The sequence below is a fragment of the Cibotium barometz genome, chromosome 13 (genome assembly GCF_041138505.1).
Source record: "Cibotium barometz isolate CiBa-2024 chromosome 13, ASM4113850v1, whole genome shotgun sequence".
Lineage (NCBI taxonomy): Eukaryota > Viridiplantae > Streptophyta > Polypodiopsida > Cyatheales > Cibotiaceae > Cibotium > Cibotium barometz.
Window position 1 is genome coordinate 60,467,992 of NC_141058.1, and position 18,335 is coordinate 60,486,326.

Genomic DNA, 18,335 nt, shown 5'->3' on the forward strand with positions numbered 1-18,335 from the left:
CCAGAGAGAGATGACAGAGATCAGAGCTCAGTTTCATAGAGAGGGTGCGGAGCGACTGGCTCGCTTCAGAGCACACCCAGGCATGTTCTTCAGGGAGCTGTGGACACCCCCTTCACTGATGTATACCATTTTATACCCCCAGTATGGTATAGGATGGAGATAGCTAGGTTGCATATCATGATTGTATACTCCATGCATGTAGCGTTGCATTCTCCTAGTAGTAGAGCTCCATCCCCTACACACCCAGATTCAGCTTTTTTTTGTTCAGTACTTTTTCATTTTGTTGGGATGACAGAGGATACCCCATACAGGTACTCCGATTTGTCTCATAGGCCAAGTTCGGTCTTTTGGAAGACGTTAATAAAATCTTTCTTTCTTTCTTTCTTTCTCTCTCTCTCAACTTTCACTATATATGTTATATCTATCTATGTATATATATGTATATATATATATGTATATATATGTATATATATATATGTATGTATATGTATGTATATATATGTATGTATGTATATATATATGTATGTATATATATATATGTATGTATATATATATATATATATATATATATATATATATATATATGTATGTATGTATGTATGTATATATATATATTATAACAGACGCCTCTAACACGCCTCTAACGTCTCTAAAAAATAGGAGTCTTTCGAGGTGCGTACCATACCCGCCTCATACTGACGCCTCTAACAACCTTGGTTGGAGGTTGTGCCAAGCAGGGAATAGAATAGCTGTGATGCTGAGGCTGAGGGCGGAGGGACTGGGTTCCTGCGGTTTCAAGTCAGTTTATTTATCTTTATGCTGGCCTCCCTGGGCTTTTTCTTTTTTGAGTGCATCCGGTAATCCTTGTGCTTATCAATGCCTTCCACAGCTGCTGTGCAGCCTGAAGGATGCACACTAAGAATATGTGGAGGAGAGCTATGTTCTGTATCTCAGGTATTACAATGCCTAGGCCATTCCGGTTGCTGTGGAAGAATCAAAGTTTCTCAAATGCAGTTTAACGTGGAGATTCTTATTCTGCAAGCCTGGGAGAAAGTCGAACAAGAGGCCATAAACTATGTTATGTTTGATCTTGGTAGACTTAAGTGGAGCAGTTGCTTGCTTAGAGGGTGGCTATCTGCTGAGCCACAACACCCAGCACAAGAGTTCCCGAAAATATCTTGTGTAAATACTCAACCCTGGCCTTTGTTTAATCTATGTAGGTAGATATAGTTGAGGACCCTTCATACATTGTAATATTCCATAATCCAGAAGTTTTTTAAAGAAGAGTTCTGCTCTGGAACAGTGATGCTGATGCTTCTCTTATACAAGGGAATTAGAGCTGTCTGTGAAGTCACCGTTTCCCTGCCATCCCTGTTTGAGCCCAAACAAAGATGTGAATCAAGCTTTGGAGCTGGCTTATCCAAGCCTTGGAAAAGATTGCTGTTGTAGTGTAAGTAATTGGTATATTGCATGTCCTCCTACGGTTTCCACTCTCCCATGTACTTTTTAGATTTATTTCTGTAATATGCTTGACTTTACATTTTTTGGTTGGAACTGGATCCTTCTTTCAGTCAAAATTGACTGTACATGTTTGGAGTCTAAAAAAGAGATTGGAGTCCTTCTGGCTTTAGCAGTCAGTGCTTGCATCATCATGAAAACACTTCTGCATCCATGTCAATAACTTTTTTGTAGTATTTCGAATGCTGAATCATAAGCCTTTTGCAAGAATAGCTTTGTCAATTTTAAGGGGTCTTCTCTTTATGGTTCTGTTATGATAGCTTTTTTTTCTTTGATTGATATTGTTTAAAATCTTGACCTTTGTGACATACATAACCTAAGATTATGATGTAACAGACTTCCTTATCTTTTATCTTTTTGGGGTAATAGACAAGGAATTTTTTTGAGTGTATACGTGGACTTTCTTAGCTAAGGAGCCAACCGTAATCGCATTTTATATTGAGGACATTGACAGCAGAAAAGAATCCCACAAGGAAACTTATATATTTCAATTATTGGTGGACTTTCTTAGCTAAGGAGCCAACCGTAATCGCATTTTATATTCAGGACATTGACAGCAGAAAAGAATCCCACAAGGAAACTTATATATTTCAATTATTGGTGGCTATCGTTGCTAGTGCTATGGCTGTCTCTTTAATTTTACTTTTTGTTTTCTAGTAATCGTTCGGATATCAACGGTTTGGAAGTATTTGCGCTTTATCATTTTCTAGATGCAATGTCAACAGTACAACTCAAACTCATATTTTACTTTTTTGGATGCGCAGAAGCCCTTTTGTATCATTTGTTTATGAAAGAGGTTGGAGGCAAAGCTTTTCAAGAAGTGGATTTCCTGGGCCCGATGAGGAGGTAACCCATTACAGTTCTATCTTTGTCATTGATGATCCCCTCTCTCTCTCTCTCTTTGGTTGTAACTTTGGTCTCATAGGTCACTTTGGCCTTTTGAAGACGTTAAGATAACATTTCATTTCTCTCTCTCTCTCTCTCTCTCTCTCTCTCTCTCTCTCTCTCTCTCCCCCCCCCCCCCCAAAAAAAAAAGAAAAAAAGAAAAAGGAAAAAGAAAAGAAGAAAAGCTCCTTCTATCGGTCAAAAAAGGCATCAGCTCAATGCATACTACAACCTTAAAAAGAGGAGCAAGCTACAAAAAGAACCCTCGTGCAAGGTAGTAAAACCAAGAAACAAAAAAAGCAGGCCGGGGGGGGGGGGGGGGGGGTGCTGTGTGTAACGAATGCGTGTCATCCAACTATCTTAATTATTCACTTAATCATCAACACAATGCAAAAATAGACAAACACATAAAAGTGTGCCAGTGTATGAATGTTGTAAGTGCTTTCAGTCCACTATGGGCCGGACATGGGCTGTCCCCCCCCTCCCCACTTCTTGGATTATTTTATTACCAAAAGGGAAAACTTGTTTACAAAGCTTCAAGAGTTATTGGTGAATTCTCTACCCATGGTACTGGATATCCAAACCATCTCAAACACAAGTAAAATCACTTTGATGTAGAATCTGCTACTGGGCAACCTGGGTAGTAGATTCTCCAATGCTTTCATTACTGAGCAACCTGCCCAGTTGGTTCTCCGTAGGTCGGCTCCGACAGGACACCTCATAGAGAGCCATGATAGATTTCTTTGTGGTACACACATCCACATCGGAATCCATTGCCCACAACAGTTCCTCTACTACGACATCAAAGCACCACCCGTACCCATGCTCCAGATCCACGCCCCAACGAGAGAGCTCGATCCATTCTGTGAGCTAGATGTCCCCTTCCTAGAGCATTAGGACCCTCCACCACACAGAGACAGATTTGTGAGGTTCTCCGCCGACATGACACGCTCCCATCACAGAGGCTTGACATTCACTCCACCATTAGATTGGTTCTAGCCGAGGCGGGTATCGTCATTAGCTGATCATAGCATATCTCACTCTACAAAGGATCATCTCTTGATCACATGTACTATCAGATGTTTTGATTTTACTTTTTCTTTCAGTTTTCCATGGCTCAGTATATCCATGGTACCATTGTATTACTTTTCTCATGGCCTCTCCGATGAAGAGGAAAAGGTAGAAAGCTACTGGGTAGCCCTGATGTGCCGAGCTGAAAATGGGGAAGGGCTCACCCCCCACCCCCTAATTGAGGAGCTGCCAATGGGCAAACAAGTAGACAACAGCGACCCACAAACAACCCCCCCCCCCCCCCCCCCTTCCCTCTGCCACCCCAACACACAAACACAACACACACAATCTAGCCCTCTAAGAAGAGAGAATCCAAAAAACTATGCAAGGCTAGAGAGACGATGTCTCTCTTCTTTTGACACCCTCTTGTGCCCTTGGTCCTGTAGGGGAGAGGAAGGGATGCTCAGAGTTGTAATAGAAGTTAGAGGCAATGGTGTGGACCGAAGGAAAATCAGACTCCACCATCGCTAGATTTGGATTCTGGTCGTGGCAATCTTTTTTTTTCAGAAAGGAGACTTCTATTAAGTATGAAAAAATTTTACAAAATGGAAATCTCACACCAAGCAAGGTGGAGATCTCAACCAATCAGGAGCCCTGTGTTGCCAATAGGGTCCCGAATGAGAGGATGTGAAAGAGATACCAATGTCCCACTCTCTCATAAACTGGCCGCGCTTCCTCTCCGCAGCCCTCGAAGATCCCTGGATTCTGACCCAAGTAGCCATAATGGTGTGAATAATATCACTCCAAATCCTGCAAAGACACTGAGAAACAAGAACGGGAGTACCCTCAATGGCCTCGGTGCATCTAGCCTTCCAAATATTCCAGGCTAAGATGCTATCAATAATCTCCCAAGAGCTGTCTAACCTCTGTGTCGGAGGGACAAAGTGTGAAAGTGGCATATCTTGAAGACAACACTGTCGAGCAACTCCTTGCCTAACCATAATGGCCAAGCTCTTGTCAGTCCCCTCGAATCTAGCTGAGGCCCAGACTACGTCAACCAAATGATAGAACCAAAAGAAATGATAGCATCCCTCTTAATCCTACCAAAGAGGTGTGCAATCGCAGACCAAACCCTCTGTGCTTCCCTGCATTCCCATAAACAATGGTAAACTGACTCCAAAACTCCTGCACATCTAGGGCATGCTGGGCTCCAGTAACACACCTCCACTGATTGGTGACCAGACCGCCATGAAGAGACCCCAGATAAAGGAGGAAATCTGTGGCTTCCTATAAGAATGCCACAATCTCCGCCAAACTACCCTCTGAATGTCAGTCGAAATGCCGTGAGATTCCCAATGGGGTCTAAGAGTAGGGACACTCTGAATGTGTCCCAAGATAAGATGTCTGGCATTCCGCACCGTATAATTGAAAAAAGGCTTGCCTTTCAAAAGGTTTAAGCATCCTTCCACTCCCACTAACCGGGGTCCCAATGCAAATGTCTAATAGGGCAGCCACCATACAACCAAAGCCTAACACTCTCTGTGATCATCCCTGGGGGGGGTGTCAACAAAGACGTGCTTCCCTAACCTACCAACAACTCTGACTGGACGAATCTGGGGGCCTTCAATAAGGTCCTGCACGTCACATCTCTCCAGCTACCATCCATCCTGTGCAGAAAAAAAGACCGGTACATCATCCTCCCTAGGCAAGGGGAGACCCATAACCTAAAGAGGAACACCTGTCCCAAGAAAACACCCCAAACCAAGAATGATGACGGCCTTTCAACAAGAAAGATCCAGTAATCCAGTGGTTGGGAATGGCTTCATCAATCTGTGCAATCCTCCGGCTAGAGCCTCTCAAATGCTGCGTGAAATCCAATCTCTATACCTCGGTGAGGCTCTGAAGCCTCTTCCAAGCCAGCACTGTGGGGCATAGGGTCTCCCAGCCAGCCCAAAGAATATGCATAGCTGCCCCAAGAGGCGTACCATGCACATCTAAGATCAAATCATTCCACAAAATGGGCTGCCGGTTAACTTCCTCCACTGAACGCGGGGGGGGGGGGGGGGGGGGGGGGGGGGGGGTACCAAAAAACTCCTCAGGCAATCCCAGGCCCGTAGGAGGGACCTAACCAGGGGGAAATGAAGGGGAGCGGTGAACTGCATCCGAAAAAATAAAGTGTGAGCTCAGAGTCCAGTCACCTCCGTGAGAACAGGGACACACTTCGTGATCTGCTGCATGAGAAAGTCCTTCCACGGCTCAGTGCCTGGAAGAAAGCCCCTAACAACAAGCTTACAAAGCAAAGCCTTACATTGCACCTCAAGGTCAATGATATTCAATCCCCCTTCCTGCTTAGGCCTGATAATGGTTTCCCGAGCAACTCTAGCCCTGGTGTGTGCATTTCCATCAAGCCCTAACCAAAGAAAGTTTCGAATAAGGCGACAAAGCTGGTCAATGCAGCCCTCACGAAAAATCCAGCACAAAGCAATAAACCAAGCCGTGGCTAGCAAAACTTGGTTAACCACCAAAGCTCTAGAGGCCAAGTCGAGCTTCCTCCTACTCCAATGATGAAGTTTGCTTTTAATGCTTAAGAGCACCGGAGCAAACTTTTCTGCAGGGGAGATGTCAACGTCCACCTGACAACCAAGGTATCTGGCAGAGCATCCTCTCTCAATCCAAATAAAACCAACATCTGTACCCCCATTTGCAAGAGGAGAATCATTGATCCAAAAACCGACTGACTTATGCCAATTGATAGTAGGTCTTGCTGCCAAACAAAAGGCCTCCAAGGCTGTCCGGAAAGCACATAAACAAGCATGTGAAGCCTCAAGGAACAATGCCGTATCATCTGCTAACTCAGAGTCCAAAAACTCTTCCTCCGTGCATAAAGGCAGCTTGAGACCCACAACACCAGGGGCAGCCCGAAGAAACCTGCTCATAGCCTCAGCTACAATGAGATACAGTAAAGGGGCGAGGGGATAGCCCTGCCTCACTGAACGGGAAATCTGAAAACGCTCACTGCGCTCCCCATAGGCTTAAACAGTGATATGAGCTTCCCTGTATAGGTAGGACACCCCTCTGATCCAATTTTGGGAAAACCCCATGTGTGCCATAGTGCCCTTCAAAAAATCCCAATCCACTGGCATAAGCTTTTTCAAAATCAAGAAAAAGAATGGCAAGAGGCTGTTGACTAGACTTTGCCCACTCGACAGCTTCCCAGAAAGAAAAGATGTTATCAAATATACTCCTTTCTTGGAGGAACCCATTTGTGAGATCCCACTGTCCCCTCTGCACATCCGGTTGGTAGCAGCGGAAGTAGCTTCCTCTTGCGCGGGGCAGGGTTTCCCACTTGGGGCCTCGCCCTCGAATGTCCAGGCACGAGACTAATTTGGTGGTCGTTCTGAAACCAAAACCGGAAAAATTTTCCTTGCCCGGAAAACGGGGACGATTCCACCTTTTTGAATTTCTTAACGAATTTTCTAACGGGATCAAGAAACTAAACTAACCTTCATCTGAATAAATGAGATAGAAGGAAAACTATTACAGACTTAACTTGAAGAAATCAATGCTTTTTTCCTAATTGAATCAGGCACAACCGTTGATCTATTCATTTGAGAAGTCTTCAGGCTTTTATTTAAATACTCGAGTTCTAAGCGTATTCCTATTAAACAATTTTATTATTAAAACTCTATTGATTCCAGCCTAACCCCACCCGGCCCATGGGTTAGCCACCGCCCAACCACTGGAATCGGTAGAACCAGATAAGTACTCACCCACCCATAATTGAATGCCTTTCTTAACTTTAGCTTTAGAAAACAGATACGCACACACTCCTCTTTAAGACTTGAACTTATAAAATGATCCATTGAACAAACAGTTATTGAATACAGATATCATAACTCAAAATTTCCATCTAGTTCCTTGTTTCTCAAAAACAGGTATCACTCTGGACTCTCCGTCGAGACCAGCTGGTCAGCAACGAGATCCAGTAATAGATTACAATAATTTTTTTTTTCGTCATCATACATATATATCTTCCACGACATACGCATGGGTGTCCTAAGCACCACGAGCTCGTGCATCGCCTGGTCAGAACCCTCCAGGATCCTCCTTCACTCAGGGACCGCTTCGTCGGCCCTCGCTTATCATACCGGAAGGACACCATTTTTCACCATACCGAGGCTGGTCAAGACCTGGGCAGGTTTTTGCCGCGTGAGCCGTCCTTTGAACACTCCCCGCTAGCTGTTGCAACCGAACTTCTCTTAGAAAAACACATATACCAAATGCTCTCTCCAGCATTCTGGCGTAAGACAGTCCTTTAAGAAAATAGGGTTTCTATGCAAGTTTTCAATTTTGATTTTCTTTTGAATACAATGAGTATATCTTAAATCGGTATCCAAGACTTCTAGATTGTAGGTCTGAATTCCAAACAGATTCCTCGAATTCTGTAACCTTGATCCTCATATCAAAATCAAAGAGTATCAACTTAGTTTCAAATTCGGTGGGTGATTTGAGTGTATTTTTCTTGAACTGGTCATATCGTTTTTTCTTGAAACTGAGGAAGGAGTTTAGTCTTGGTCATAGCCTAATTCAGGGTTTGAGTCTGGTATGGTTCTTCCTGAACTATCTTTCTCAAAAGGGGGTGATATTTCAATAACTATTTTTCTGAATTTCATTCATTGAATATTTGCTTCACTGATTTCTAAACTAATCACGAATTCCTATGAATAATAATTTAATCATTAATCTGAGATTTTGACTTTGATAGTTTTTTTCTGAGTTTTTTCATTACCATCTGAGTGAATATGAAATGATAGAATTTTTTTCTTGCAGAGTATTTACTTATTCATTTATCAATTATTCATGGAAATTAAACATAGAATTAAAGAGAACTCTAGTTTTGATATAAAAATCCTCTATGCATCAATTTATGCATAAAATCAATTTTGATGAAAGTAACACTTTTATAATAAAAAAAATTCTTTTATGCATCACTTGATGCATAAAATTAATATTGGTGAAAGTAACACTTTTATAATAAAAAAATTCTTTTATGCATAAAAATCAATTTTGATGAAAGTAACACTTTTATAATAAAAAAATTTCTTTTATGCATAAAATTAATATTGGTGAAAGTAACACTTTTATAATAAAAAAATTCTTTTATGCATCACTTTTTGCATAAAAATCAATTTTGATGAAAGTAACACTTTTATAATTAAAAAAATTCTTTTATGCATCACTTTACGCATAAAATTAATATTGGTAAAAGTAACACTTTTATAATAAAAAAATATTTTCTAAATGTATCTTTCTATGCATAGAAATTAATTCTAATGAAAATAACGCTTTTTTAATAAAAATACTTTCAATATGCATCTTTCTATGCATAGAATTTAATTCTAATGAAAATAACGCTTTTATAATAAAAATTTAATTCTATGCATAGAATTTAATTCTAATGAAAATAACGCTTTTATAATAAAAATATTTTCAATATGTATCTTTCTATGCATAGAAATTAATTCTAATAAAAATAACGCTTTTATAATAAAAATATTTTTAATATGCATCTTTCTATGCATAGAAATTAATTATAATGAAAATAACGCTTTTACAATAAAAATATTTTTAATATGCAACTTTCTATGCATAGAAATAAATTCTAATAAAAATAACGCTTTTATAAGAAAAATATTTTCAATATGCATCTTTCTATGCATAGAAATAAATTCTAATGAAAATAACGCTTTTATAATAAAAATATTTCCAATATGTATCTTTCTATGCATAGAATAAAAATAGCACTTTTGGAATATACAAACAAAGGGTATTACTCTTTTGAATAACATAAAGATAAAACTTATTTTCACAAAATTTAAGAAAATTTTGCCATAACCTCCTTTGTATGGCTGACCATTTTTCAATTTTTACATTCTAAATCTACTTAGAATTTACCCCAAGATGAATTTAGCACTCTAATCTAATCAATTCTCATTTTTTTAAGAGTAAACAATACAAAAAGTTTAACTCTATTTAATTGATTACACATCTTGGATAAAGAAGGGCTGAATTTAATGAAGAGAAGGGGAAAGCCTCTCCATCAAGACATAACATCAATTTTCAAATTAAAAGAAGCAAGAAATCATAAAATTATAGAATAGAATTAGAAAAAAGTAGAATTTTTAACTTACATGGAGTTTTGTAAGCTATCCTTTGGCTTGAAGGATTAAGGGTTCTACTCTTGCTTGGATCAAGAGTGGCCACCAATTCTTTGTAGAGGAAATAGTAAAAAACAAGTGAATTATTAATGAATTCAATGTTTTTGGCTATGGGGAGGAGTAGAGTAAGAGTGCATAAAACACTATTAAGCTTCTACAAAGGAGAAGACTTCTATTTATAGGAAAAAGTGAGCCTCTAACCAAGCAAACTGATTCTAGAATTTTTCAGATCAGTTTGGTCAATTTTTGACCATTTTTGGGTCAGTTCAGCTTACTTTTTGGAACTAGACTTGAATTAGAAGAGAGGAGAGATGAAATATGTCATTATTTGAGAGTTTAAAACTCCACTACACATGTGAAATAGGCACCTCCTTCATGAGGGGTAATCCCTACTCTGAGATGTCAAAAATTTAGTTTTTTAGTATTTCCTTTGGTCCTTAGTTCACTCTTCATCTTATGTGAGTATTTACTCAATTTTAGGGAGGATTTTCTTTATTTCTTCAATTTATCTCCTCCCTACATTTGAATTATATCTTATTGGTCCATAGGAACCTTAATCTAAAATTTTCAAAAAATCTGGACTCTTAGGCTAAGGCTTTTTGAACAGATTATAATTTATTTCTAATGCACCTTCTGAAATTCTTTTTGAACTTCTGTTTCGAGGGAATTTATTTTAAAAAGAAGAGATATTTTTTCATCCAAAAATATCTAAAAACTGAATAATCTCTCTCTAGAATATTTTCTCTCTCTAAGTCAAAATAGGTAGAAACAAGATCTTTTATTATTCTGAAGAGGGGATTGATTACAGGGGGAAAATACTGGATATCTTGAGGACTGGGAAGAAATCTTACATTCTCTCCCACTTGAAAAACGCGATATGTCCTCATCTCGCAAACTGGGGGTAATCCCGCAACAATTCGGCTTCTTTCTCCCAGGTGGCATCTTCAAAAGGATAGAACTTCCATTTGACCAATAATTCTCTCAGAATTCTGTTCCTAAGAACCTTCTCTCGAACATCAAGGATTTCTTCAGGTTGGAGTTCAATCTGTCCTTGGGTTAAAGAAGTTAAGATTTCATCTCATCAAGCACATGATTCAGGCTTGGTACATACTTTTTAAGTAGACTGACATGAAATACATTATGTACTTTGAGATGAGGAGACAGAAGAAGCTCGTAGGCTAAGTCACCTACTTTCTTTGTAATCAGATATGGCCCACAATACCTGGGGAATAACTTCTTGTACTTCCCAAGAGATAGAGAACTTCTTTTGGGGCATACATGAATGAAGACCATATCTGCTTCTTCGAATTTTCTGTCTGTCCTCTTCTTATCTGCATACTACTTCTGTCTATCCTGGTCAGCTTTTATATCTTTGCGAATTGACTGCATCTGCTGCTCCATGACGTCAAGCATTTGTCTGGACATCTCGACCCTAATCAATGGGTCGGACTAAGTTAATGGTGTTAGGCAGTCTTGTCCATACAGAGCTTTGAAAGGGCTCATCCCAATACTTCGGTGATAAGAAGCATTGTAGGGACTAGGTGCTGATAGCTTAGCCCTTCTTGGGTTCCCTGCCACAGCATGACCGAAGTATATCTTCGATTACTTGGTTTACCCTTTCTGATTGACCGTCGGTCTCGGGGTCCATCTTTGTGAAGATCTGGGCTCCATTTAGCCTATCCAGAAGCTCATCAATTCTGGGGATAGGATATTTATTCTTAACTGTCAGTTGGTTTTGAGACCTCTGTAGTCCACACAGAGTCTTAGCGTTCCATCTTTCTTTTTCTGAAAGAGAACTGGCGCTTCCCAAGGTGAAACACTAGGTCTTACAAACCCTTGTTCTAACAGCTGCCTAAGTTGTTCCTTGAGTTCAATGGCTTCAGGAACTGGCATTTTGTACGTGCGCTGGGCTACTGGCTAAGCTCCGGGGGTCAATTCTATCACATGATCTACTTCCCGAATCGGAGGTATCTCAATTAGCTCTGCTGGGAATAAATCATCATATTCACTTAACCATTCTGGTTCTTTAGCCTTTAACTTTGTGTCTACCGGTGAAACAAACATTCGCACATAAAACACTTCAACGCCATTGAAGACCTAGAAAAGGAAAACAAAGAGGGGGAGCTAGAGTGCTCCTGCAAACAGTACACGGACACCGATTGGCCCCAAAACGCAGTGGCGCCCCTTGCGGTATTTCTTTAATTGATTATAAGAGCTTTGATTACAATAAGGCTGGGAACTCAGCCGTCACAGTAGAACCCCTGAAGCCTGCAAAGAACCTGCATCATGGCTTCTTGTCCACTCGGCATCCACAAACAAATCCAGCCATTGTTCACATCGAAAGACTCTCTCACAATGAATCTGCATACAAAAGCTTTCTCCCATGATCAGGACTGCCACAACCATCCATAGCCTCTCACACTATGAACAGCATCACACCCTGTCACATCCAGTGCTTCTGCATCACAACACAAACTCCCAAACTGTCTCTCAAAAGAGAACTCGCATCACAGCACAACATACCATACAGTCGACACACCTGTACCAACCCTCTCTACCTTCCGAGGGTACTATCCATCTCTGTCATGGATTCCCTGTCCCCTGCCCAATCAGTAGCAAGGCTGTACCAAACATGTGTCCATTCCTGTACCTTCTGCCTGCATGTGACCTATCTCCTGGAGAAACCCAAAAACATGTTTCCTCGAGAAACCTACGACCTGTTTCCACATGAAACCCTTAGGCATGTTTCCCTTTGAAACTTCTGTCCTGTTTCCATACAGAACCATTCATAGCACCATTCAACAACAGTGCCAACAACGGCATACATCTAGTTACCTGTTCCCTCATGAAACATCTGGAAACATAGAGATGCCCATAACTGTAGGTCCCTCTGTTCCTCAGGAAGAAAACAATCTGCTCCATGAGCACGCAGCCATGCGAGCTTGCATCACTCCCATGCCAAGAAACATTTTCAATTGACCTGTACTTGCGGTCGGAAACCCAAGTACATAGCTGAATTTGCAGCCAAGCAAAGACAGCCCATAAACTGTCCCAAAACATTCCTGAACCCAAAGCAAAGAGAAGCTGAAAGTTCCATCAGTTGAACGCCATCAACATGATGTCTATGTTCATGAATAACCAGCCCTTGTTCACCTTTATGTCCAGAGAAACAAGCCCCCTGTCTTCTGCAAAAACACGCCCCCTCCAAAAAGCACGAGTGCTATTGGGCGTTTCATAGCAAGCAAGGGAGGGAAAGAGAAAGTTAAGGCGCATGTGCAGTCCCACTGTTTTCACCCAAAAAGCAGGCACAAGAAGACACTCAGCTGCGCTTGTATTCCCTGTAGCGCAGCCCGCCAGCAGTACCTTCTTGCTGTCCGTACAGGCCTGCAGCTACCGCCTGTACCAGCCGCCAGCCAACTTGCACAGTAGGCGTCTAAACGTGCAGCACCCGTACCCTGGTCGCCAGCTCCGCCTGTACATCCAGCCGCCAGTAAAACATGCAGCCGCCTGTTCCGTACAGTACTCAACCTGTTATTCTGTACATCCAGCCGCCAGTAAAACATGCAGCCGCCTGTTCCGTACAGTACTCAACCTGCTATTCTGTACGACCAGCAGTTCCATATGGGCACTCTCTACGCAGGTATAGTTCCCTTCTCATCCACACAGCCAACATGCACGCCTCTTCCAAAAGCAAGAGAGAGAGAAGCAAGAGAGAGACGTGGGCCTCCAAAAGTGGAGTAGTCTCTAAAAATTGCCTTGGGGTCTCTCAAGGCTTTAAAACCTCTTTATCTTTAATTTTGCCCCACCAAAGGTTATAAAACCTTTTTGAATTAAAGTCTCTTTGCCCCCTTCACACTTGGGGTTGTCCACACATGGGTTTACTTTTGGACTCCAACCTGATGCCATTCACACTGTCCACCATGTCCCTGTGCACACCTGCATTCTGTCCAGAGAAAAACACAGGGTCGTAACAACCGGATTCATTTTGACAACATAAATGAGCTGCTTCTTTCTAAGTCCTTTTAGTAACTTAGAAGCTTTTACTAATTGCAGACTTGGGGATCCTGAAATTCCGGTTCCTTGAACTTTGTTTCCGTGAAGTTCACGGAAGGAAATGGTTCCACTATGACAATGAATGTCAGCTTGATTTTTGTGGAGCCAATCCATTCGAAGGATCCCGTCGAAAACTCCCAAAGGTATGACTCTGAACTGACAGTCCGTTATATTACCATCTAGATTGAACTGAATACGATCTGTCTCATGGTGAGTGAAAAGAATCTTCCCACTGGCCAATTCAACTTGCATAGGTTTCCCTGATTTCTGTTCTAAGACTAGCTTACGCAAGCATCCTGGGGAAATAAATGAATGAGTACTGCTTAAATCAATCAAAAGCTTAAAAGGCTTACCCCCTGATACTCAGCTGGAGTATGAATGACGGAGAATTGACGATTTGGCCCTTGGTTTTCAATTGCTACATAAATCTGTCCTCTTTCCTCTTCTACTAATTCTGCTAATGTGACTGCTCTGGCTGCTGTCTGCAGATTGGGGCGGAACTCTTTCTCTTTGGTTACCCCAGTTCTGGGTAGGAGTTCTGAGACTACTCTGAACAGAGGCAGATAGCTGAGCTGGAGTTCTCCTGGGATTGCTTTGACTTTGGCGAGACGGACCGTGATTTGACTGATACGAAGGGGTTGGTCTTTGCACTCTCGGTCCTTGACTTCCCTGTCCCCTTGACATGACAGGAGTCGGGCAGTCTTTCAGCTGGTGACCAAAACCCTGACATCCAAAACATCGGTTCTCACTTCTGAGCTCATCCCTCTGATACCTTGAAAGAGGTGGGACTCCTGAGAAAGTGTTATGTGGAAAGGGTCTTCCTTCACTTCTAAATCTCCCAGTATCCCGATTCTGATTTGGGCCTTGCTGCCTCTTTGGGAGTGGAAAGTTTGAAGTACTTCCCGGGGTTTGGAATCTTTTAAAGTTAGAGGATGCAGGCTTCGGCGGAATCTTAACAACAAAGGCTTTGGCAAAGTTCTTTGCCATTCTTACAGCTTCGGCCATTGAGACAGGTTTGGCATTCTTCACTAAGGTGTCCAATGACTCATTCATTCCTCGAATGAATTAGCTGCTCTTCATCCAATTGTGGGGAATATTTGAGGAGAAGGGCAAAGGCCTGATGGTACTCTTCAATTGTCCGGCTGTCCTGCTTTAGTTCTAAGAACTCATTCATTTTGGTTTCAAGGAAGCCGGGAGGACAGAACCTTTTCCTGAGGTATGCTTTAAGATCTGACCAGGTCTGGGTATTTCTGTCGAGACGGTTTGTCTCGCAATGGTTTCTCCAAGCGACCCTCATAGAACCACATATACCGACATCGCTCTATAGGATCAGGGAAGTATAGATCCTCAAAGTGAGGGGCAAGCCTCACTCTGCTTACACGGGTTGTAGCGGAGTTGACAAGATGTTCGAAGGCAAAGGCGCTCATATCCTGACTCTAGGAAAGTCCAGGAATGCTAGATAGATTTGGGGTATCCATCTAAAAATCCAATTCAATTTATGAATTCATTTCAAACATAATCTTAGCAAGTGAAAACATTTCTTTCGCAGATTAACTTTAGAATTTTAGGCAGTTTCTGCTGCTGTTTCATAAGTTTACAACAGCGCTCTGATACCAACTGTGAGATCCCATTGTCCCCTTTGCGCTCCGGATTCCCAGTTGGTAGCAGTGGAAGTATCTTCCTCTTGCGCGGGGCAGGGTTTCCCACTCGGGGCCTCGCCCTTGAATGTCTGGGCACGAGACTAATCTAGTGGTCGTTCCGAAACCGAAACCGGAAAAATTTTCCTTGTCCGGAAAACGGGGACGATTTCACCTTTTTGAATTTCTTAACAAATTTTCTAACGGGGTCAAGAGACTAAACTAACCTTCATCTGAATAAACCAGATAGAAGGAAAACTATTGAAGACTTGACTTAAAGAAATGAACGCTTTTTTCCTAATTGAATCAGACACATCCGTTGATCTATTCATTTGAGAAGTCTTTAGGCTTTTATTTAACTACTCGAGTTCTAAGCGTATTCCTATTAAACAATTTTATTATTAAAACTCTATTGATTCCAGCCTAACTCCATCCGGCCCATGGGTTAGTCATCGCCCAACCACTGGAATTGGTAGAACCAGACAAGTACTCACCCACCCATAATTGAATGCTTTTCTTAACGTTAGCTTTAGAAAACAGATACGCACACGCTCCTCTTTAAGACTTGAACTTAAAAAATGATCCATTGAACAAACAGTTATTGAATACAAATATCATAACTCAAAATTTCCATCCAGTTCCTTGTTTGTTAAAAATAGGTATCACTCTGGACTCTCCATCGAGACGAGCTGATCAACAACGAGATCCAGTAATAGATTACAATAATTTATATTTTTTTCGTCATCATACATATATATCTTCCACGACATACGCATGGGTGTCCTAAGCACCGCGAGCCCGTGCATCACCTGGTCAGAACCCTCCAAGATCCTCCTTAGGTGTCCTGGCACTTCACTCAGGGACCGCTTCGTCGGCCCTCGTCCATCGTACCGGAAGCACACCGTTTTTCACCATACCGAGGCTGGTCAAGACCTGGGTAGGTTTTTGCCGCGTGAGCCGTCCTTTGAACACTCCCCGCCAACTATTGCAACCGAACTTCCCTTAGAAAAACACATATACCAAATGCTCCCTCCAGCATTCTGGCGTAAGACAGTCCTTTAAGAAAACAGGGTTTGTATGCAAGTTTTCAATTTTGATTTTCTTTTGAATATAATGAGTATATCTTAAATCCGTATCCAAGACTTCTAGATCGTAGGTCTGAATTCCAAACAGAATTCCTCGAATTCTATAACCTTGATCCTCAGATCAAAATCAAAGGGTATCAACTTAGTTTCAAATTCGGTGGGTGATTTGAGTGTATTTTTCTTGAACTAGTCATATCGTCTTTCCTTGAAACTGACGAAGGAGTTTGGTCTTGGTCATAGCGTGATTCAGGATTTGAGTCTGGTATGGTTCTTCCTGAACTATCTTTCTCAAAAGAGGGTGATATTTCAATTACTACTTTTCTGAATTTCATTCATTGAATATTTGCTTAAGTGATTTCTAAACTAATCACGAATTTCTATGAAGAATAATTTAATCATTTATCTGAAATTCTGACTTTGATAGTTTTTTTTTGAGTTTTTTCATTACTATCCAAGTGAATATGAAACGATAGAATTTTTTTCTCTCACAGAGTATTTACTTATTCATTTATCAATTATTCATGCAAATTAAACATAGAATTAAAGAGAACTCTAGTTTTGATATAAAAATCTTCTATGCATCAATATAGGCATAAAATCAATTTTGACGAAAGTAACACTTTTATAATTAAAAAATTTCTTTTATGCATCACTTTATGCATAAAATTAATATTGGTGAAAGTAACACTTTTATAATTAAAAAAATTCTTTTATGCATCACTTTATGCATAAAAATTAATTTTGATAAAAGTAACACTTTTATAATTAAAAAAAAATCTTTTATGCATAAAATTAATATTGATAAAAGTAACACTTTTATAAAAAAAAATCTCTTTTATGCATAAAAATCAATTTTGATGAAAGTAACACTTTTATAATTAAAAAAATTCTTTTATGCATCACTTTACGCATAAAATTAATATTGGTGAAAGTAACACTTTTATAATAAAAAAATATTTCGTATATGCATCTTTCTATGCATAGAAATTAATTCTAATGAAAATAATACTTTTTTAATAAAAATAATTTCAAACTGCATCTTTCTATACATAGAATTTAATTCTAATAAAAATAACGCTTTTATAATAAAAATATTTTCAATATGCATCTTTCTATGCATAGAAATCAATTCTAATGAAAATAACGCTTTTATAATAAAAATATTTTTAATATGCATCTTTCTATGCATAAAAATGAATTCTAATGAGAATAACGCTTTTATAATAAAATTATTTTCAATATGCATCTTTCTATGCATATAAATTAATTCTAATGAGAATAACGCTTTTATAATAAAATTATTTCCAATATACATCTTTCTATGCATAGAAATTAATTCTAATGAAAATAACGCTTTCATAATAAAAATATTTTTAATATGTATCTTTCTATGCATAGAATGAAAATAACACTTTTAGAATATACAAACGGAGGAGATTACTCTTTTGAATAACATAAAGATAAGACTTATTTCCATAAAATTTAAGAAAATTATGTCATAACCTCCTTTGTATGGCTGATCATTTTTCAATTTTTACATTCTAAATCTACTTAGAATTTATCCCAAGATGAATTTAGCACTCTAATCTAATCAATTTTCATTTTTTTAAGAGTAAACAATATAAAAAAACTCTATTTAATTGATTATACATCTTGGATAAAGAAGGGCTGAATTCAATGAAGAGAAGGGGGAAGCCTTTCCATCAAGGCATAACATCAATTTTCAAATTAAAAGAAGCAAGAAATCATAAAACCATAGAGTAGAATTAGAAAAAAGTAGAATTTCTAACTTACATGGAGTTTTGTGAGCTATCCTTTGGCTTGAGGGATTCTGGGTTCTACTCTTGCTTGGATCAAGAGTGGCCACCAATTCTTTGTAGAGGAAATAGTCAAAAACAAGTGAATTATCAATGAATTCAATGTTTTTG

At 39.8% G+C, this 18,335-nt stretch overlaps 1 protein-coding gene across 10 annotated transcripts in view; it reads left to right on the forward strand.

The window, feature by feature from the left end:
• LOC147632902 (S-adenosyl-L-methionine-dependent methyltransferases superfamily protein) overlaps positions 1-18,335 on the forward strand; it is a 150,461-nt gene that overhangs the window by 77,606 nt on the left and 54,520 nt on the right. For all 10 annotated transcript variants that reach the window (XM_086807812.1, XM_086807811.1, XM_086807810.1 and 7 more), the window contains one exon: positions 2,283-2,364. In XM_086807812.1, the coding sequence (XP_086663938.1) occupies positions 2,283-2,364 (82 nt within the window). The remainder of the gene's footprint in view (positions 1-2,282; positions 2,365-18,335) is intronic.